The 22,227-nt window shown below is 44.3% G+C and overlaps 2 protein-coding genes across 2 annotated transcripts in view; both read left to right on the plus strand.

The window, feature by feature from the left end:
* The first annotated feature begins 401 nt into the window (after positions 1-401).
* Positions 402-1,892, plus strand: ANKRD34A (ankyrin repeat domain 34A). The gene has a single exon (XM_007459349.1). It carries the CDS (start codon positions 402-404, stop codon positions 1,890-1,892), a length of 1,491 nt encoding a protein of 496 aa, XP_007459411.1.
* Positions 1,893-4,221: 2,329 nt separating this feature from the next.
* The window catches only part of LIX1L (limb and CNS expressed 1 like), a 19,600-nt gene continuing 1,594 nt past the window's right edge, over positions 4,222-22,227 (plus strand). Inside the window, exons 1-6 of the mRNA XM_007459350.1 lie at positions 4,222-4,581; positions 13,299-13,462; positions 15,957-16,097; positions 20,530-20,625; positions 20,964-21,041; positions 21,574-22,227. The exon at positions 21,574-22,227 is cut by the window's right edge and continues 1,594 nt beyond it. Of these exons, the coding sequence (XP_007459412.1) occupies positions 4,290-4,581; positions 13,299-13,462; positions 15,957-16,097; positions 20,530-20,625; positions 20,964-21,041; positions 21,574-21,816 (1,014 nt within the window). The 5' untranslated portion in view covers positions 4,222-4,289 and the 3' untranslated portion in view covers positions 21,817-22,227. The remainder of the gene's footprint in view (positions 4,582-13,298; positions 13,463-15,956; positions 16,098-20,529; positions 20,626-20,963; positions 21,042-21,573) is intronic.

Below are 22,227 nucleotides of genomic sequence, written 5' to 3' on the forward strand. Positions count from 1 at the left end.
AGGGGGATGCTGGAAAGGTCTGATAAGCCGTGGGGTGAGGGTGGCGGTGCGGATATCCCTGCGCGTGCACGTACGCATTTGCACTGGCGCTCGTCCTTCAGTGCGGGTGCACCCTTCCCACCTCCTCAGGCATGCGCTGGGGGGATGCGGGCGGCTCAAGGCAGGAGTTAGAAGAAGGACTGTGTGCAGTGCCGGGGAGATCTCCCCCGCCCCACGCCGATCCTTCCACCAGTGCCTCAGTTTCCCTGCCTGAATCAATAAATAAGATCTTTCTCTTTTTTGCAGGGATTGGCTTCGCCACTGAGCCTTCGGGCCTCTGCCAGCCACCACCCCCACTCCCCTAGCCATCCTCGGCAGGTCCCAGTCCCGGCTCCATCGGTGCTTTCGCCCCAGCGGCAGCTATGCTGCACACCGAGGGCCACGCTCTTCTTCGGGCCGTGGGTCAGGGTAAGCTACGCTTGGCCCGTTTGCTTCTGGAGGGGGGCGCCTACGTGAATGAGGGTGATGCCCAAGGGGAGACTGCGCTAATGGCGGCCTGTCGGGCCCGCTACGACGACCCCCAGAACAAGGCGCGCATGGTACGCTACCTTCTGGAGCAAGGCGCAGACCCCAACATCGCAGATCGCCTAGGGCGCACGGCGCTTATGCACGCTTGCGCCGGCGGCGGGGGCGCAGCGGTGGCCTCCCTGCTCCTTGCCCATGGCGCAGACCCTTCAGTCCGAGATCACGCTGGCGCCTCGGCGCTTGTCCACGCCCTGGACCGCGGGGATCGCGAGACCCTTGCCACGCTGCTGGACGCCTGTAAGGCCAAGGGCACGGAGGTCATCATCATCACCACCGACACCTCGCCCTCGGGCACCAAGAAGACCCGGCAGTATCTCAATTCCCCACCGTCCCCGGGGGTGGAGGACCCCGCTCCCGCTCCTCCTAGCCCGGGGGTCTGCACGTCGCCGTCGGAAATCCAGCTGCAGACTGCAGGAGTAGGAGGACAGGGATTGTTATCCCCTCGCGCCCAGGAAGAAGAGGAGAAGCGGGACGTATTTGAATTCCCTCTTCCTAAGCCCCCAGATGACCCCTCCCCTTCTGAGCCACTCCCCAAACCACCCCGTCATCCTCCAAAACCACTCAAAAGGCTCAACTCCGAGCCTTGGGGCCTAGTGGCCCCTCCTCAACCGGTCCCTCCTGCCGAAGGGAGGCCGGGGATTGAGCGCCTGACCACCGAATTCAACGGCCTGACCCTGACAGGTCGACCGCGTCTTTCCAGACGTCATAGCACTGAAGGCCCAGAGGACCCGCCCCCGTGGGCGGAGAAAGTGACGGGTGGGGGTCCTCTCTCGCGCCGAAACACAGCACCAGAAGCTCAGGAGCCTGGCCCCCCTTCAGGGCTGAGGCAGAAACTGAGCCGCATGGAGCCGATGGAGCTCGATATCCCCGGAAATCTTTGCCCCGACTCGCCGGAGTGCAGCCGCCCATCCCTGGAGCGCCGTAGATACAGCGCCTCCCCGCTGACCCTCCCTCCAGCCGGCTCTGTTCCCTCCCCGCGCCAGTCCCAGGAGAGTCTGCCTGGGGCTGTGTCTCCGCTGAGCGGGCGGAGGCGGAGTCCAGGGTTGCTGGAGCGGAGGGGCTCGGGGACGTTGCTTCTGGACCACATCGCGCAAACACGGCCTGGTTTCCTGCCCCCGCTCAATGTCAGCCCCCACCCTCCCATCCCTGACATTCGCCCCCAACCCGGAGGTCGGGCGCCTTCGCTGCCCGCCCCTCCCCAGGCGGGGGCGCCAGGCTCTCCCAGGACCAAGCGCAAGTTGGTGAGGCGCCACTCCATGCAGACTGAGCAGATCCGCCTGCTAGGGGGCTTCCAGAGTCTAGGCGGGCCAGGGGAGCCTGGGCGCTGAGAGGAGTGAGAGGAGCCAAGGAGGGTGGGGATCAAGACCTTGGGAAGGGTGGAAGAACCAGCTCACACACACACCTCGGACATAGGGGTCTGTTGCATGTGCTCATGGGCTCGGCACACGCACACATGGGTAAACATGTGTCTACAAGCACAGTACTCGCACTTGCAGGGAAGGGTAAGTACTCTTATTTATTGGTCATATAGACACATGCACTCATGCCCTGGCCACTTCACATGCATATGGGAATTACTCACACACAGGACCATTTGTGCTAGGGCCCCAAAAGGGTCCCAAGCTCACTTGCATTTGTTCAGAAGCGTTAGGGAGCCCCTACTTATGGGTAGTCTCCAATCTCTTTGACCTCCTGCAATAGTAACCCCTTGCTTTCCATGTATGCCCTGCAACACAGCCCACTCATGATTTTGGACACTCTACCCTCTTCATGAATATCCCACCCCATTCTGCAGGTCTTGCTTCTCTCTCCAGGCTTGGCTCCTTGTTCACACCCTGCTTCCAGCCCTAACCACTTTTCAGGATATCTTCTTCACTCTCCTTGGGAATTTCCTGCAGCAATCCCCAGCCTCAGTTCTGCTGCTGCCCTTCCTGCTCTCAGCTTTACTTCTCAGCTTCCTGCTTTTTCTTCCCATCCTGTTCCCCCAACCAGTACAACAGGTTGTCTCATTTTTCCAGGAGGTGGGTCATGGGCTCTAAGCTGCTGTTCTGTCTGTCTGAGCTTATGAACACCCCCACAGGTAGAAGTGGGGAGTAACCCTAAATCACTCCTCTCTCCACTCGACATATCAAATAAATGTGTTCAGAAGTCTCTGTTTGGTCACTTCTGCTGGGGGTGGAGGGTGTGGGGAATGAGGAATAGGGAGGGAGGGTGATGCTAACTATAGCTATAATGATCTAGGGGATACTTCGAGGTTCCAGCCACCTTCTTTCCAGGAGACCAACTGTGGTTGTAGAAGAAAAGGCAAGTGTCCCATGTCCTGAAGGTTTTATGCCATCTGATAGGTTTTCATTTCCCTCAGTCTCCCCTATGTCCATCCTCAAATTCTTTAACTTAAGATTCATACAAAGAATCCCTTCCCTCACCATCAGCAGATATATCCCAATAGATTAACTGTCCCTCTTTCAAGCTTCCTATGTCTTGACCACTCACAGTTTTCCCTTGGGGGCCTAACTTTTATCTCACCAGGTGCATTTCATTTTCTTCTACTTCTTGCTTCTGTTTTCTGTTTCTGCATCCTTGAGTTCTGAGCCACTGTAGGGTGGAGAGAGAGAGTGAGAGAGGAATCGTATAATCTCGCCTAGGTAAAAATGGTATGATAGTCAACTGACAAACAGGGTGTGTGTGTGTGTGTGTGTGTGTGTGTGTGTGTGCGTGTGCGGGCGCGTGTGTGCGTGTAAGAGTAATTGGAGGAACCTAGCCTGACAGGTACCTGTGAACGAAGGTACCTGTCTTAATCTGTCCCCCTGGACCTTTCAGCTTGCTGGTTTTCTTCCTATAATCTAACTCTTCCTTGCTCTAATGAGAGGTATGGGAGCAACCCATTCTACTCTTCCTTACTCCCTCCCTCAACCTAGAATAGGTGAAATCAGAAAATGCCCCAACGATGTGGTATAACGAAAAGATTAAAATATTGGGGATCAGAAGATCTATGTCTGAACCCTCCTTTGCCATCTCTTGGCTATTTAATTTTGGACAATTTATCTAGCCTCTCTGTCAGTTTCTTTATCCGTAAAATAATAAAGTCTAGTTAGTGATTGTGACTATTAATGACAGTGCACTAAAGTACATTGTATAGTGTCTGACAAACAGTAAGTATATGCTCATTAAATGCCAGTATCTTTCCTTGCTTTAGCTCCACCACCAATTGCATGTGATCTTGGACAAGTCACGTCACTTCTCTGAGCCAGTTTCCTCATCTACATCTGTAAAATGAAGTGGTCGGACAAAGGCGCTCTAAGAATCCTCTCACTCTGTCTACAGTTCTCCCCAGCCATGCATCCGGGCCTTTTTTTTTTTTTTTTCTTTTGCCTCTAGCCTCGGCCCTGGGGTCTGGCCCGCTTTCTAGTGCTCCCCACAGGACTCCCAAAGACGCGCCCAAGCTAAGCTTCTCCCGTATTGAGGATATCGCTTTTTCTCTTTGTAATTGGTTGCTCAGAACCTCCGCCCTCCTCAGTAATTTGCCTATGGCGGAGCGGCAGCCGGCCAGCTCCCGCCCCCTCTCTGGTGATTGGCATAGGACCTGGCTCACCCCCGCCCCCGCTTGACTGACGGCTGGGCTCCGGCACCTCCTTCAGTCCCTGGGCGCTCGCTGGCGGGGGAGGCTGGGACCGTTAGCTCGCCAGGCTGGCAGGCTCTGGACCGCTACTCCACTGGCGGCCGGGATGGAGACGTTGCGAGCGCAGCGGCTGCAGCCTGGAGTGGGCACCAGCGGGAGGGGCACTCTGCGAGCGCTTCGGCCCGGAGTGACTGGGGCCGCTGCAGCCACCGCCACACCCCAGGCGGGCCCCCCGCCGGCCCCGCCGCCCCCCGCACCGCCCCCGCCGCCTCTGCTCCTGTCTGGGGCCGCCGGGCTGCCGCTGCCCCCCGGAGCCGCCGGCAGCCCCGCAGTGCTGCGGGAGGCCGTGGAGGCCGTGGTGAGGAGCTTCGCCAAACACACGCAGGGCTATGGCCGAGGTGAGTCTGCGGGGTCTGGCCTCCTGTGGGACACCCTCTCTGTAAGGGAGCTTTGCTCCCACAGTCCTTTGGATCGCTTTTCCTGGCGCAGAGCCTTCACATGCATTTCCTTTTGGGGAGTTTCCTTCTGGGCTACACACACACACACACACACACACACAGACTCGCACACGCACAGACGCACACATTCATACACACGTTTAAGCCTCCCACCCCTCCCCTTCATTGAGTTACTACTATGTTCTCCAGGGACCCCTTTTTACAGATATAACCCTCTTTTCTATCCAACCTCTTCTCCTTTGGAATTCCTCCTGTAGCTTAATGCCTTAACATCTCTCTGCCTTTAGTCCCCGTTGTGTGGGATCCTATCCTTTATCTCATATCCAAGACATTTCTCATCCATATCCTCTCAATCTTTCTTCTGTGATCTCAGCAATTCCTGGGCTCCCTGCTAATTTACTCCATCTCCTTAACCTTGACTTTTAAATTCTTTTCTTACTTATGTCACTCTGAGATTTCCAATACAACTTCAGATTTGCTGGGGAATTAGGCAGTGCTTTCACAAGTTCGCTATAATTGTGCCTTTAAATCTGGACCCATACCATTGAGCCCACACCAGCTTCCTGTGACTTAATACCTCTTTGGTGTCTTTTTAAGTATGGAGCCTCACAACTCCAGCCTCTCTGTCTGGCTGGCTCTGTTTTCCTGGCCCTTGCCCAGGAACTGAGGATAAATCCCAGGCCTTGTCTCTCTCAATGTTAAATTCAGTGGAAATGAGCCAGGCAGAAACCCTATTTCCATTAGAAATCTTCATCTTAAAGATGTCTAATTTCCAGGGTTTCTGAAAAGGGGGATGTGAGAATTTTCTTTGTTGTTTTTGTTTAACCAGTGCAGAATTTCCTGAGTTTGAGTTCCAGATTTATAGTGTAACAAGAAATATATAGTGAGCGGTGTGGGATACAGCATTCAGGTCTGGAATTTCTGAGACATCACTTCTCTCTGCTTGGCTAGGTCCTGCCTGACCTGGAAGTGACTATCTTTAATTTTCTAGTTTAACATTAATACAGAGAAAGGTTGTGGGGCTTTCTCTGTAGATAGTAATGACTTTTTTTTTTCCTCCCTGAGAAAGTGCAGTGAAAAGAGCACACACGCAGGCTTTGGAGTCAGACTAGTCTGGATTAAATCCCAGATTAAATCTCTGTCACTTGCCAGCTGTGTCTCTGTGGAAGCAACTTAACCTCGCTGAGCGTCAGTTTCCTCAAGAATTATGATGTGGACTAAATGAGATATTGCACCTGACACATAATGGGTACTTTAAAAAATGATAAGTATTCTCTCAAATTTATTGGTTCATATTTCTTTGGGAAGAACACATAATTTTCTCTCATTGTTAAATCCTAACAGTGTAGAACCAATGATGCCTATGAAAACAGATTTTTAGATCCATTTTGCTTTATATGCGCAATAATACATTTCCCATCAGTTTCCCTTTGTTCTTCAGCATTTTGAACTCCTACCATGGGGCAGTCACTCTGCTAGGTGCTGGGAATGCAAATGCACAGGATCCTGAAATTCATCATGAGGGAATATAATTGTTTTTCTAGTTTAATTCCTAGACTTAATAGAGCAATGTAATGGAATTGCCATTAGCTATTGTCCTGTTGCTTCAGGTCTCTTTTAAGTCGAGACCAAGGGAAGGTCTTTGCCTCTGGGCATAGGAGTGGCCAGGAGTGGGCGCCCTAAATCTGAAGCCGCTTTCTTAGAAACTTATAGGTGTTCATTAAAATTGTAAAGGAGTGACAGTTTTCTTGTCTAAACTGAGCATCCTGTAAAACGTTTTTCATTTCCTTAGAAAGGATGAGGGAACAAGGGGATTGTACTGACCAAGAGCAATCAGTCAGGATTCAGACTCTCCAGCAGTTCTCCCCTCCAACCTCCCTACCTCCCACCACAGTCCTTCTCATTATTCTTGAGTTTCTCATTTCCAGTCTGGGTGTCCAGCCAGTACTTTGGGAAAGTTTGGCAGATAGTTTAGCTTCAGGCAAGCGGAATCTCTGCTGATTTGGCTCAGAAGTCCTTCACCACATGGAATCACTTATTTTGCTTCAATTAATAGGTAAAGCTGCCATTGGCATATGTCCACATACCTTTGTGACTGATGGCATGGTATTTGGGGGCTGGCTCTATTCCCCTGAATATAATTTACTTTAGCCGTCGCCCAGACCAGTCCTCAATCCAGCAATGCTTTACTGCATTATCTTCAATTCAGATCTTTCATCATCTTCTTCCTGACTGCTCTAAATTCACCTTTGCCAGGCACAGTCTTTAGATTTACCTGACTCATGTAGGATCTCAGCATTTATTTTTTAAAATTCTTCTGTTATTTCACTTGTTTGTCCTATATCTCTCCCCGCAGTCCCTGCCCAAGATACACACCTAGCTCAGTATGCTACAGGATCTTAATCAGTCTATAGTGCATAGGATTTGGAATCAGAGAACCTGGCCCTGTCAAATAATGGCTGTGTGATCTTGGATAAATTACTTTATCTCTCTAGGCCTCATCTGTTCCATTCATTCATTTAACGAATATTTATTGATCACCAGTGGTGAACAAGACAGGTACTCAGTCCCTATCTTCATGAAGCTCACAGTCCACTTTATAGAGCCTCTGTGAGGATTAATGGTGCAATAAAACAAGATAGTACAACAGAAAGAGGGTTGTTCTGGAGGCAAACAAACCTTAGTTCTAAATCCTGGTTTTGCCACTGTGACCTGTTCCTTAGCTTGTTCACCATTTGTGCAATAGCTATTATAATACCTATCTTAATAGTTCTGCATGGATTAAATGAGATAACGAATGTAAAGCACACAGCACATAGTTAGTACTCAATGAGTGGCTGCTATTATTACTCATGTGGATATGCCTTGATAACTGTGCATTTGATAGGTATTGTTAGCATTACCATTTCCTTTGCCCCTTTTTCCGCATGGCATATAGACCCCGTCTTCTAATGGCTGACAGCTGGTAGTCTCTAAGCTAGCACGATTGCCTGAATGACCAAGTCACTTTCCTTGCTCTGTAACTTCTGTGTTGCCCTCTTTAAACCTATCTATTTTAAAATTATTGCTGTCCCTTTATATCACAATATGGTTACATGATTGGAAATTCTGCCCAGCTACTCCACTAGGCTGAACAAATGAATCTTGTGTGGTATTTTCTGTTTATAGTTTTTCCTTTCCCTCAGAATCACAGACAGCTTCTTTGTTGTAAGTGAATATGTAGTTAAAATGATTGATCTGAATGTTTCTAATTTTTAGAATGTTGGATTAGACCCTGTATTACTTTCCTGTGGCTGCTGTAACAAATTATCATGAAGTTGGCTTAAAACAACAGAAATTTATTCTCTCACAGTTCTGGAGTCCAGAAGTTCAAAATCAGTATCACCGGGCCAAAGTCAAGGTGTCACAGCAGGTCTGTGCTCCCTCCAGAGGCTCTAGGGGAGAATCTGCTTCCTTGCCTCTTCCAGCTTCTGGGGGCTGCCAGCATTCCTTGGCTTGTGACTGCATCATTCCAATTTCTGCCTCCATGTTCATGCTGCCTTCTCCTCTTCTGCGTTTCATCAAGTCTCCTTCCGTAAGGACACCTGTGATTACGTTTAGGGTCCACCAAAAATCCATGATAACTTCCCCATCTCAGATCCCTAACTTAATCACGTCTGCAAAATCGTTGCCACATAAGGTAACATTTACAGGTTCCAAGGATTAGGACATGGACATCTTGGCAGGGGGCATTATTCAGCTTACCATAGTCCTCTCCCAAAGTCACATCACTTTTCAATCCTTCCCTTCCATCCCTTCCAGAGACTATGCACTGTGGGCTATTCAGGGATACCTTCTACAAATTGAAATAGGAAATGTCAGATGAAGTATTGTTAACCAGCTTCCCTATCTTCATAATAGTGTGAATTAAGCCAGGCCAGACTATTCTCATCATCCTGTATGATCAGAGAGAACCTTCTCACTCACCTCTCAATTTCATTATCTGTTTATTATCTATTTTATCCATGCTGCACCACTACAAGGTTGTATTTATTTTTATAAAATGTTTATTATAGTTTCATGTGGTGTTTTATTTAATTTAAAAAAAATTATTTATTTAGCTGCGCTGGGTCTTAGTTGCAGCAAGCGGGATCTTCATTGCAGCATGCAGGCTTTTAGTTGCAGCATGCAGGATCTACTTCTCTGACCAGGGATCAAACCCAGGCCCCCTGCCTTGGGAGCATGGAGTCTTAACCACTAGACCACGAGGGAAGTCCCCATGTGTTGTTTTAATGTTTTTACTCTGGTGGGTATACAATCTGTCTGTCTTACCTCTCAGACATTCATCTAATATTTTATTTCCTAAGGAAAAACCGAAAGTATTATCTTTCTTGTTGTTCAACATTATGGTACAAGCACTTAAATATTCCTCACTATCTTGGTCTTTTGTGTCCCTTTCAGCCCAGCATCCATCAGTGACTTCCAAAAATTAATTGTAGCTGTCAGATATGTATGTCTCAGTAATTGCTACCCTCCTACCTCACTGTCCCTTTAACCATCCTTACGTAAACCATTATATCCATGATTCCTCACTGAAAATCTGATCAAAACTATGAGCACCCTCCCTACACCCACACACACACAAATACTCATACGCACACACACACACAGACACACACACATGCTTAATTTTACTTAGAGTGTTAGGGGACTTGTGAACCCCCGCGAAGTTCAACCATGGACTGGACCTTGGACCCTGGGTTAAGATTCCCAAATTGGAAAAAACATGGGCATCAGAATTTCTACATTCATGCCCCACTTCTACCACAGCTATGTGACCTCAACCAAGTCATTTCTTAGCCTGACTTGGACTAGATAATCTCTAAAGTCCCTTTCAGCTCTAGAAATGAATGAGTCTTATGAGCATTTTCAAACGTAGATCACAATTCATTGCTTTTTTCCTGATCACTTTGCCCAGTTTCTCATTTCATGCTCACATTTCTGAAATAAGACTCCCTGTTTCATTTGGCTTTGAGTAATCATTAAAAAATAGTCCTGTACTCTGTGCCAAAAGGGATTTAACAGGACATGGAATGGACATATGCTTTTTAATAGGACCTTCCCCATTATAGCAGTCTCCTCCCCTTCCTCTTTATTTCAATATTCTCCCTGTTGTTTGCATGTCAGGAGAGCTGTCACCCAGCACATTGTGCTAAATTGTCTCAAAGAGGGAACTGGGCCTGAAAAGATCTCAGTGAAAAGAACAAGGGTGGCTAAGCTTTCTGGGCAGCAGTGACCTCTGAAGAGCCTCTGCTAAAACCAAGGGTGGGAAAAAGAGAGTTTTCTTTTCATGCTGTCTTTTAATGGAAGAATGAATATTTTAAAAAGTCAGTTAAATGTAGAGTATTAGTAAAGAGCTTATGCTGCTTTTCAAACCCTGGCTGGTACATGGAGTGCTTGCTTCAGTTGCAGAGCAGGTAAGATAAGTTATTATTGGCCACTAGCTTTTGAACACCTTCCTGGCAGGGAATGTATGTTATTTATCTTTGCATCTCTAATGCCTAGAATAGAGCTATGCACCTATTAAGTGCTCAAATTTTTGTTTAATGTGTGTGTGGCAGCCATGAAAACGTGTTTAATACCTCCTGCTGCAGGGAGCATAATTGACTGACAGCCTTAAACTGCTGTCCCCTCTGAGTTCATCACCACATTTGCACTGAGGCCACACATCCTGCAGGCGGCTCCCAGTCAATGACTGAGCACAGCAGGGGTACTAACTCAGGCACACCCTAGTGAGATGTGGGATTCCTTTGGCTTGAGGACTTCCTACTGGCCTGGCCAAACCTTTCTTGGAATGGTGCTGCAGTCTGAGACTCACATATCCAAACTTCCTGCCTTCCCTTTCTCCTTCCACAGGTGTCAGACCTAGAACATGGTCTGAAGGCTCTCCCTTCTCCTGCTTCCTCCCCAGTAAATCTCTTGCCTGTCTGTCCCATCTTGGTGTCTTCTCCTTGTCAGATCTTAACTAATGTAATACAATAGAATTAACGAGTCCTTGTTGTAACCAAGAGTAGAGAGTGGTCATGTTGGAAGATATTGGAGAATGTGTGTGATGAATTTTTATTACGAGGCTTTAGTTAAAGCCATTTAAAATGTTTGGAACCTTAGAGTCAAAGAGATCCTTTCTAGGCCTTCCCTGGTGGCACAGTGGTTGAGAGTCTGCTTGCCAATGCAGGGGACACGGGTTCGAGCCCTGGTCTGGGAAGATCCCACATGCCACGGAGCAACTAGGCCCGTGAGCCACAGTTACTGAGCCTATGCGTCTGGAGCCTGTGCTCCGTAACAAGAGAGGCCGCCATAGTGAGAGGCCCGCGCGTGAAGAGTGGCCCCTGCTTGCCGCAACTGGAGAAAGCCCTCGCACAGGAACGAGGACCCAACACAGCCATAAATAAATAAATAAAATTAAAAAAAAAAAAGATCCTTTCCAAAAACAAACTGATTTTATCCCTCCTTCCATTTAAAACTCTTCAATAGATTTCCATTGCTCCTAGGATAAAGCCAATATTCTAACATGACCCACCAGGTCTGACCTGATCTGGTCCCTGCTTTTTTTTTTTTTTTTTGTGCAACCTCACCTTGCATTTATACTACCCCTCACTCTCTCTTTTCTGGCCACACTAGTCCCTTTATTCACCATATTTCCTGCTGCTGCAGAGCCATCGTACATGCTATTCCTTCTGCTCAGAGCACTATTCTCTCACCTTTTTGCCTAGGGAATTCGTACTTATATCTGAGCTTAAATATTACCTTGTCAGGGTAGCTTTCTTTGACCTTCTTAATTAGTCAGATGCTCCTACATTTACCACCATTTACCACTCCTTTATAGCATTTATCACTGTTGCAATTTTTCATTTGTATGAGATTATATATTTGGTTAATCTCTCTCTCCCTCTTTAGGCTGTAATTTGCATAGGAAAAGGAACAGTGTATGGTTTTGCTCACTATTGTAGCCTAGCACCCAGCACACAGTCTAGCACAGAGTAGGTACTCAATACATATTTGTGGAATAATTGAATCCAAGTATTGAGGGATGAAGGGAACTGTTCTGGAATTTCTGGAACACAGTGTCAAGTCTGGAGTTTGATTTTACCCTATATACAACTAATAACATAGCTGGTTACTGTTTCATGGATGCTGGCAGAAGTTAAGAGACTTCTGGGTCAGAGACAAAAGACTTTATTATTCATAGAACAGCAAGTAGCATGAGCATCCTGTTTGCTTGCATTGGTTTCCCTTGTCTCCCAAGTCTGATGTGGAGGGCTCAGGTGGATGCTTACAGGCCAGGGGTTGCATTACAGGAGAGGAACACTGAGCTTGGGGAACCTGCCATTTTATAGCAAACAGTAAGCAAGCTTGTTCTTTGTCCCAGAGGGAGATATTACTTCATTCCTCAAGGTTTCTTGCTGCAAATTAAATCCTGAGAAAGGGCCCAAGTAAGGAGCAGTCAGGGCCTTGAAATCTTGGCATACCTAGCAAGATGGAAAGTAGTGCAGGAGACCTGTGGAGGAGTGTTTCCCAATATACAGTCCTTCCAAAGATCATTTATGCCTAGGGAAAGCCTCAGAATTCATTCCCTTCCTCCCTTCCCTCCTTCTTTCCTTCCTTCCTTCCTTTCTTTCGTTCTTTCTTTTCCTTTCTCTCTTTCTTTCTTTCTCTCGCTCTCTCTCTTTCTTTCTTTCTTTCTCTCTCTCTCTCCCCCCTCCCTCCCTTTCTCTCTCTCTCTCTTTTTCTTTCTTTCCTTCCTTCTTTCTTTCTCTCTTTCTTTCTTTCTCTCCCTTTCTCTCTGTCTTTCTCTCTCTGTCTCACTCTCTCTGTCTCTGTCTCTCTCTCTGCCTCTGTCTCTCTCTCTCTGTCTCTGTCTCTGTCTCTCTCTCTCTCATATATTTATTTAGTATACACATAGTATTCCAGGATGGAAAAGGAATCTAGTCATGGGTTTGCTCACCAGAAGCACAGCCTTGAAAATGGCTAATAGGGCCATATTTCCTTGAGTGACAGTATTATATAATGGTTAAGAACATTGACTCTGGAACCAAGACTGCCTGGGTTTGAGTTCTTGCTCTTCTGCTTTCTAGCTGTTATATCCTTGGGCAAGTTATTTAACCTCCTTATGCCTCATTTCCCTCACCTGCAAAATGGGGAAAATAAAAGTACCTGCCTCATAAGGTTGTTGTGATTAAATAGGTAAAGCACTTGGAGAAAATGTGACATACAGTAAGCGTTCAGTAAATGTTAGCACTTAACGATCATGGTGGTTATCACTCTTCTAGGCCAGCTGACCAATTGTGGAATAATCTGCTTCATCAGTCAGTGATAATGGTATGCTGACCTTGGAAACTCTGGCCTCCAATATTTATGCTATTCTCCTTTGGTGTCTAGGACTAATCAAATGTGAACTAGGGAGGTGGTGGAGGAGGGCAGGCATACTGTGGTCTCCCTATGCAAATGGACTTAATCACAGCATAGGCTTATTAATTAAAATGCTTTTAAATGGTAATAGGTAGGGAGCTAAGGGGGCTAGATTCTTAATGTAAGTACAGGTTACAGATACTGTATTGAGGCAGAGCACTGCTTGGAAGTGTTCTTACTGCTGAACTTAACTACTTCTCTTTTTGTAGTGAATGTGGTGGAGGCACTTCAGGAATTCTGGCAGATGAAACAGTCCCGTGGGGCTGACTTGAAGAATGGGGCTCTCGTGGTTTATGAGATGGTTCCCTCCAACAGCCCTCCCTATGTCTGCTATGTCACCCTGCCTGGGGGAAGTTGCTTTGGGAGTTTCCAGGTAAGAGTTCTGAGGCAGCAGTAGCAAAGATAAACGCTTAGGTGCTACTAATGTCTTTCTCTATCACTTTGGCCATTAAATCTCTATCCAAAGTCACATATTTGAGGACTTGGACCAATTCTGGGCAAATCATTCTGGTAAGCATCTGAGGCTCATTTGAGCAGAAAAAACCTCAGTAGCATGCTTTTCTTTTAACCATGCTCAAATTCAAAGTGGGTTTGAGTTTTTGAAGGCTGATAGAAAAGCAGACTACTAGCATCTAACTCATGTTCTAATCTGGCTTTCCAACTTCCTGCTATCTCTTTTTGAGGACGTAGAATAATACTCATTACCCCTGGTACTTTTTCATAGGCTATCACTAAGGAAAGCAATGTTTGAGTTCTCTAAGAGATCAAAGGAGAGGGACTATATATGGTGGAAATAGTACTCATCTAAGAGTTAGGAGATCCAAATTCTTGTTCCCCTGACTGCTAACAGGGCAAGTCGAGTAATTTCTCTGGGCCTCAGTTTCCCCATCTATAGTATGAAGGAGATAGATTAGATTATTTCTAACCAGTATTTCTGGTACTAGCATTCTACAATTATATGAAAATCCTGTAGTATATGATGATGAAAAGCGTTGATGCTATTACAGGGTAACAAGAAATTTGACTAGTGTGAATATTATCATCAAAGATGGATTTTTCACATTGCACATAGGAAGGTAGCCTCCTGAAATGTCAACTTAGAGCCTGAGTAGGAATTTAGAGAAGAGACTAGACACTTTTGTTCTGTTTTCTGTATGGTTTATATAACCCTTAGACAAAGTTATACCCTCTGCTCTGTGCTTCCATAGTGCCTTGAACTTCCCCTATCATATCATTTATCAAAACATATCGTAATTGACTGTTTCTCTCTCCTAGTGGACTATGCTCCACGGAGGCAGAGGTAGTGTCTGTCTTCTTTCTTGTTCAGTTTTAAATCTCTACCATCAAACTCAGTGCCCAGCAGAGAATAGACACGTAATAAATCTGTTGCATGAATGAGAGCCATTGTAGCTCAGTTCCTGCCTCAAACGGAAACAGACCTAAGGAAGCTTCATTTCAAGTCGGGTGACTAAATTTTTCTTAGAACCCCAGCCATTTCAGAGAAATAAACATATGCCCAAGATGACTAATGTTTATCTTTTGCTACTAGAAAATAAGACCTTTCCTTCCTATTCCCACCTCATCATACTGTTGATTAAAGATTTAATAATTTTATGGGGATGCCCCAAACTGGACCATTAGAGTAATTTGATTTCTGTTATTTCCTGAAAGAGTAGAATTATCTATCTTGGCCCCTTTTAGCTTATATCTTTTATATCCACTTTGGCAGGTGAAATTTCTCCTGGTGGTTTTCTTCATAGATGACTTTTCAGAAAGAGCACTATATAGTAGAAAGAGCAGCAGGCTAATAAATAGTGAGAGAAGTGGAAACAGAGAAACTGAATAAGCAAGAAGACAGGATTAATGTACCAAACTCCATATGTAGTTTCAGAGAGACCTGTCAGCTAAAGGAAACTGGGAATTACTGATATTAAGGATGGTTAAGTAGCAAACATAACCTGGTCTACTTTTTAAAACTATAACATCACTTTCTTCCTTTTCTCTCATCCTAATCATAAATGACAGAGGGCACAGAGGCCTTTGAGGCAGCCAGTGAAGATGAATTATAAAGGTGGCTAGGGATCTGAAGTTGAGTGATTTAAGACTTTTGAAAATCAGGCTTGTTCTATGATACTACATATGTTGGATACCATGTAGAAACATGAATTAATTTAAATTTTTTTTCTTGTTTTCCTCGGGTCAGCTTTCCTTTCCCTAGCCACCTCTCTTCTCTTTGCTTCTACTGGGAGGGAGTGGGAGAAGACTATAAAATCCTTCCTCAGACCTTAGACTCTGTTCAGGGATAGCTCTGTAGCTCACTACATTATTGGGGAAACTGCCTGCACGTAGCTAAAAGAAAAGTCCAAGAATCCCAAATGGGTGCTTCAGATAGAGACTAGAGGGCTCCTCTGCAGAAGCAGCCTAGACATAGCTTTGTTCTAATCTTAGGTTATCTAGAGGGATGAAAAAATTCTTGCCTGTCTGCAGAATAAGAGAACAAGATACAGATTTCTAACAGGCTGGCCAGAATCTGGCTTTTGAGTAATTAATTCTCTTGACAGTTTAAACAGGGGTATTTTTCATATCCAGTGATTATATGCTGACCTCAGCAGTCTTCTTCATCCTGCATTCAGTTTGGTATGAGCTACAGCTGTCTCCAGTTCCTTAATGACTTCAGGATGTTGAATCAAATTTATGTTTCCAAATGCCCCAACCATTTTACAATAAAAACTCTGGAGGGTGTGTTGAACAAACTGATTTTGCCAAAGAGTATCCAAGTGTCTTCTATCCCAAGTGTTTCCCTCCCACTTTTCCTTCCTCTCTCTCAGATACACATGCGCACATATTTTCTCTGTCTCCCTGCCTAGTTTTGCCCCACAAAAGCTGAAGCCCGGCGGAGTGCTGCAAAGATTGCGCTAATGAACTCTGTGTTTAATGAACATCCTTCCCGAAGAATCACTGATGAGTTCATTGAGAAGAGTGTCTCTGAGGCCCTGGCATCTTTCAATGTAAGTTACTTGGAGTTGGAAGGGAGGAGAGTGGGGGATGGGAGAATTGGCTGATTGGGAAATCTTGTATATTCCTGGGAAACAGAGCGTGAATTCTTGGTTTTCTTTCCTGTCTGCATTTCTGTTTATTTTCTGTCAGTCTTTTGTATTATATGCTCCACATGTCTCAGTCTCTAATTCTATGTGTGTTTTTGTTTTTGTTATTTTGTCTCTTTCATTTATCTCTTTGGTATCTAGAAACCTTTATTTCAAGATTTATGGAAGTTTAGAGGTATTACAAAATAAAAGTTGAGCTTGAATTTCACTTTTCCCAATTTTGGTTTAAGACCTTAGTCCCTTCTTCCTTCACTGTTCTTTCTTTTTGACTGTTTTTATTGTCACTTGTTTCCTGCCTCCATTACTTCATCTTATTAATGAAGAACACTTTATAATACAAGTGTTTTGTCTTTTTACGTTTCTAGGAATGGGGAGTGTAATTTATTTACTCCCTTTAAAAAGAACATCTGTTCTTTCAAATGATAACAATAATGATGATAACCATAGCTAATCCTAATTGAGTATTTATTTTGTGCCAGGGACTATTTGAGGGGATTTATATGTATTTTATCTCATTTGATCTTCACAACAATCCTATGAGGTGTAAGTACTATTATTACCCCTATTTTACAGATGAGGAAACTAAAAACACAGAAGTGAAGTTTTGCCTAAAGTAATATAGTTTGTAAATGGTAGAGCCAAGACTAGAACCCAAGTCAACTTACAGACTTTTCTAGCTTAGAGGTACATCTTAGAATTTAGCACTGCCTTCTTCCTCCCTCTGCACAAGACCATTGATAGGGAGATAAAGTCAGATCAATTTTCTGTTTATGTTTTCTTTGCATTTATGATGTAATTACATATACTAACTCCTTCAGTTATCTGTTTTGTAGATTAGTATTGAACACTCTGAATCATAATCCCTCTGTAACCTAGGACCCATCTGTTTTTCTCCTATTACTTTTTGCCCCAGTCAGCAGTATCTGCAGGGAATAAAAACATTTTTATATTAATCAAATCAGTTAAAATTAAGAAACCACATTTTTCATTCTTAAGTCACCTAGTGTATTATAAAATGAAACATTAGATTGGATTATAGAAAGCAGTGGTTATGAGCATGGGCTCTGAATTCATCGTTTTGAAATTATGGTTCAATTGTTATGTGACTTGGAACAAGATATTTAATCTGTCTTGGTTTCCTCAGCTGTAGAATAGGATAACAATTATACCTATCACATAGGATTATTGGATAAAAGGGAATATGTTCCAGCACTTAGTACATGTTATCTGTTTAGGTGCCTTTGGATGCAAGTAATAGAAAATCTCACTTAAAGTTGACTTAATAAATAAAGGAAGGAAATGTATTATCTAACATGATAGGAAGTCTAGAAGTAGGGCAGATTTCAGGGCTAGATAATTCGATGGATCAAGAATGTCATCATCTAGGATGGCAGCCCCAACCTGGACTTCAAGCCTGAAGACCAGTCCCATTTTGACATAAAGGACGAGTTCTGATGTCCCATCTGTAGGAGCACACTCTTGGGAGGGTCTGGCAGGGAGACACTCAGGTGCAAAATCTCCTGCAAAATTGGCTGCCTGGGCTTCTGGTCACTGGATCTGAATAAAGCAGACATTTAACCTGGTGGGGGGGAAGAATGTCATCATCTACTGGCCCAAATTCTTTCCATCTCAACTCAGCCATCCTCTAGATATTGGCTTTGCCCTTGGGCTGACTCCCCTCAGGGTGCAAGACAGCTACAGAGTTCCAGTTGTTAAATACAGACAAAACTAAACTCAGAGACAGAAAGAGATCTTCTTTTCTCGTGTCTCTTTAGTAGTAAGGAATCTTTTCCCAGAAGCTCTCCAGCAGAACTCCCCTCTACCACCCAATGCCCAGAATTCCCACCTTAAAACCAGTTACAGGCAAAAGGGATTAGGATTTACCCACTGGAGTTAGGATAAAAATCACTCTTCTCTGAGGCAATTGGGAGATGTATAGGCACTAGAATAAGATTAAGGTTCTTTAGTAAGGAAGAAGGAAATAGATATTGGATAGGTCACCAGCAGTGTCTGCTACAAAGTGTTTAAGAAATGTAAACTGTTATTCTTCTCATGCCACTATTCTTTTTTGATTAACCCCCCAAATTGAGAACTTAATGGATTTCTCATTAATATCCCAATGGAATTCCCATACTCCAGAATAACAATTTTCATTTGGTCTTAGCCATGGGCAAAGAGTGATGTCCACATTCTTTGCTTTTAGCTTTTGTCCTTCAAAAGTCCTGAATCTGATACTATATTATGTCTTTTGACAAATCACCTAGGTTCTGTGGGTCTGAGTTTCCTCATTTGTAAAATACGTAGGTTAAATTAAAATTAACTCTAATTCCTTTCCAATTATATTCTAATGTTCCTACCGCTAAATCAAGTATTCTGTGATTAAATGTTTATTGAATAAATGGAGCTCATATATCACCTTGTTAGGTGTAGAAGTGTCATATGTGGTAGAACTTGCCAATGGTGGGTCATTCCACACTGGTGTACTCCAAATACGTTACAGATGTGCCATGATATTGATCCCCTCAACTCTCAGGGGAATTGAACAAGGCCTAGGGCAGATGGACTTCTCTGCCCCACAGCCTCTGCTGGCAGCTGCTCTGCCAGCAGCCTTCTCTGTATATCCCAGTTGGCTGTACAGATAGGGTCATTATTTTCTTTGGGCCATATCATGGAAAAGTTTGGAGGTACTGAATAAGGTATCGCATTGAACTATTATAGATAAAAATGAAAACTATTGCCTGCTTTAGATCCCTAAATCCTAATGGTGAAAATTACCACCATTTTTCTTCCTGCCTCTAGATTTTCACTTCTAAATCCAAATTATGTGATCTTTGCTTCACCACAAAGATTAACTACATGTGGCATGATTGTTTCTCATGAGCCACAAAACAAAGTGGGTTGATTTTGAGTAGTTCTGACTTCTTGTTAATTCTAGCACAGTGAAAGCAAATAATAATAATAAACTAGCACTTATGGTATACTTACTAAGTGCCTGGCATTATTTTAGGTGTGATACATGTACAGTAAAACCTCATGATAAAGCATCCCACAATAAACTGAATTTGGATATAACTTGATTGGCTCCTGACCCCTATCCAGTCCCCTTGCTCAAAGAGAGCAGAATAAAGTTCTTATCTTGGGAGGTGGGGTGTGTGTGGAACTGGCTAGAAAGAGCAGGAAACCTCTCAGGAAGCAGGAGGAGAAAGTTGGATCCCTGTGTTCCCAGTAGTCTCCTGGCCTTATTCCTCTAGATCAGGTTGACAAAAGGGTCACTAGTAAACCAGGAGATGCCCTTATTTTGGGAGTCCCTAGGATCTGGAATTATCTCCAATAATATGAAACCACCACCAAATAGCACAAACCAGAGCCAGTGCCTGAATGGATTTGTGTAACTGGACACCAGGTCCAATACAATAATGCACTCAAATTATATGATTGGAATTGTTAGACTGCATTTATCTCTTTTTAAGTTTAAATTTAAAAACTCTTTAATTCTTAAAACAATCCTGTAAGGTAGATCTATGATTGTTCTCATTTTACAGTTAAGGTAGCTGAGGAACAGAGAGGTTAAATAACTTCACCAAGGCCGCAAGACTAGTAGGAGCTCTAGTCCACGCTCTTAACTTCTATACTGTATTGTTTTTTTGTACACACTAGGCTTTCAGGTAGGACAATGTATCTTAGTTCTACCCCTGCAGGGTCATGTCACCAGTAGAAGACACACGAAGCAAATGTCCAGGAGGCCAAACTGCTACCCAGATTTTGCCATGCTTATGACTTTTATTGTTGCCCTTTAAAATGCATTTGTCAATTGTCCTCTAGGCTAGTCCAATCCTGTATGCTGAACTCACTCTTATTTTAGCTAAATCAGGACTCTTCTCTATGTTTCAGTGTTCCCCCTTTTGTAAAATAGGGAAAACCAGGTTGACATTTCTCTGTCACCTAAGTTAAAATGTGTGGTGACTTTGGAGGCCTCTAGGACTGTGCTGACCAGCAGAAGAGCCACTAGCCACATATAGCTATTGAGCGTTTGAGATGTGGCTAGTATGAATTGAGATGTGCTGTAAGATGAAAGAGACACCAGATTTTGAAAACTTAGTACAAGAAAAAGATGTTTCATTAATAATTTTTATAATGATTATAGTTGAAATAATATTTTGAGTTTATTAGGTTAAATAAAATATGCTATTAAAATTAATATTTATTATATATTTTTACTGTAATGTGGCAACTACATTAAACATGTGGCTTACATTATATTCCTCTTGGACAGTGCTCTTTGAGGTGATAATCCTGACTGAAAATCTATTTGTCTTTTCCTTTCCTCTGTTACCAGGGCAACAGGGAAGAAGCTGACAACCCAAATACAGGGATCGGTGCCTTCCGATTCATGTTGGAATCCAACAAGGGCAAGTCAATGTTGGAGTTCCAGGTACTATACTATTCTATCTACTTCCCTGGATCTAATAACATGGGTCAGCCTGTATACACACACACACACACACACACACACACACACACACACACACACACATACACACACACACATGTGTGCGCACCTCCTACTAACACTCAATTGGAAAAGAAGGCAGAAAAGGTTATTAGGATATTTTTCAAAATATAAATATCTTCCTTCCCCCAAAGACGTATCAGAGTTGGTATAAGAGATGCTGCCACAACTACATTTTGTGAAAGTTTCCCCATTTAATTCTGATGCAACCCCCCAATATATATGCCACTGTCCTGGAACTTCATATTTTCTTCCTCCAGGAGCTAATGACAGTTTTTCAACTGCTGCACTGGAATGGCAGCCTTAAGGCCATGAGAGAAAGACAGTGCTCTCGGCAGGTAAGAGTTCCTATGGGTGAGGGGAGTCTGGCAGAAGGACTATTTTTTTTTAATATTTATTTATTTATTTTGGTCGCACCGGGTCTTAGTTGCGGCACATGGGCTCCTTAGTTGTGGCACGTGAACTCTTAGTTGCAGCATGCACGTGGGATCTAGTTCCCTGACCAGGGATCGAACCCGGGCCCCCTGCATTGAGAGCACACAGTCTTAACCACTGTGCCACCAGGGAAGTCCCAGAAGGACTATTTGGAGGTGGATGTTGTGTTAGAATGAGCAAGCCTACCAGGTTGTGAATCTTGAAAGCCTTACTGAAAGGCTTCATTCCCATAATCTTTCCTTTTAAAATCTTAACTGTGATTCTTTTACCTGCCTTGCTTCTCCCACCAGGAAATTCCCCATAAGAATCTCCTCAAAGGACTCCAGTGCTGACTTCAGTTACGACTCAAAGGCTGAGAGTTCCTAGTCCCAGTTGGGTCAATGTGGTATGAACCTTTACTTTGTCCGTGACTTTGACATTCCTTTCCCCCTCCAGGAAGTGTTGGCTCATTATTCACACCGGGCCCTAGACGATGATATTCGCCACCAAATGGCATTGGACTGGGTGAGCCGGGAGCAGAGTGTGCCAGGAGCGCTGTCTAGAGAGCTGGCCTCTACTGAGAGGGAGCTGGATGAAGCCCGGCTGGCAGGCAAGGAGCTGCGCTTCCACAAGGAGAAGAAAGATATTCTCATGCTGGCTGCTGGGCAGTTGGGCAACATGCATTCTTCCAATTGCTAGGCATCTACCCACATACTCCCCATCCTCTCCAGGCCCGTTTTTTATATGTCCTTTCTAAGACTTAGTGTGATTTCTGTACATACTTTCTCAGTTTTATACTTTAAAATACATACATACATATATATATATATATATATGTATATGTATGTATAAATTCTACACCTGGATTCCTATTTGCTGAGAGATCCCTTTTCTTACTTGTAGTTTTTGGTTGTAGTTGCTTTTAAAACATCTCCACACCACTTTACAAGGAGAGCAGTCTGTCTTTGGAGCTTTGTTAGCTCTTACACTCCAGTTACTCTGTGTAGTCATTTCAGTAGCACAAAATGATTGACTAATTGTTCATGTCTCCTTTTAAAATAACAGGGAGCTTGAATAAGGACTGTGTGCCCCAACCTCACCCTCATTCCT

The sequence above is a fragment of the Lipotes vexillifer genome, unplaced genomic scaffold (assembly GCF_000442215.2).
Source record: "Lipotes vexillifer unplaced genomic scaffold, Lipotes_vexillifer_v1.1 scaffold773, whole genome shotgun sequence".
Classification (NCBI taxonomy): Eukaryota; Metazoa; Chordata; class Mammalia; order Artiodactyla; family Lipotidae; genus Lipotes; species Lipotes vexillifer.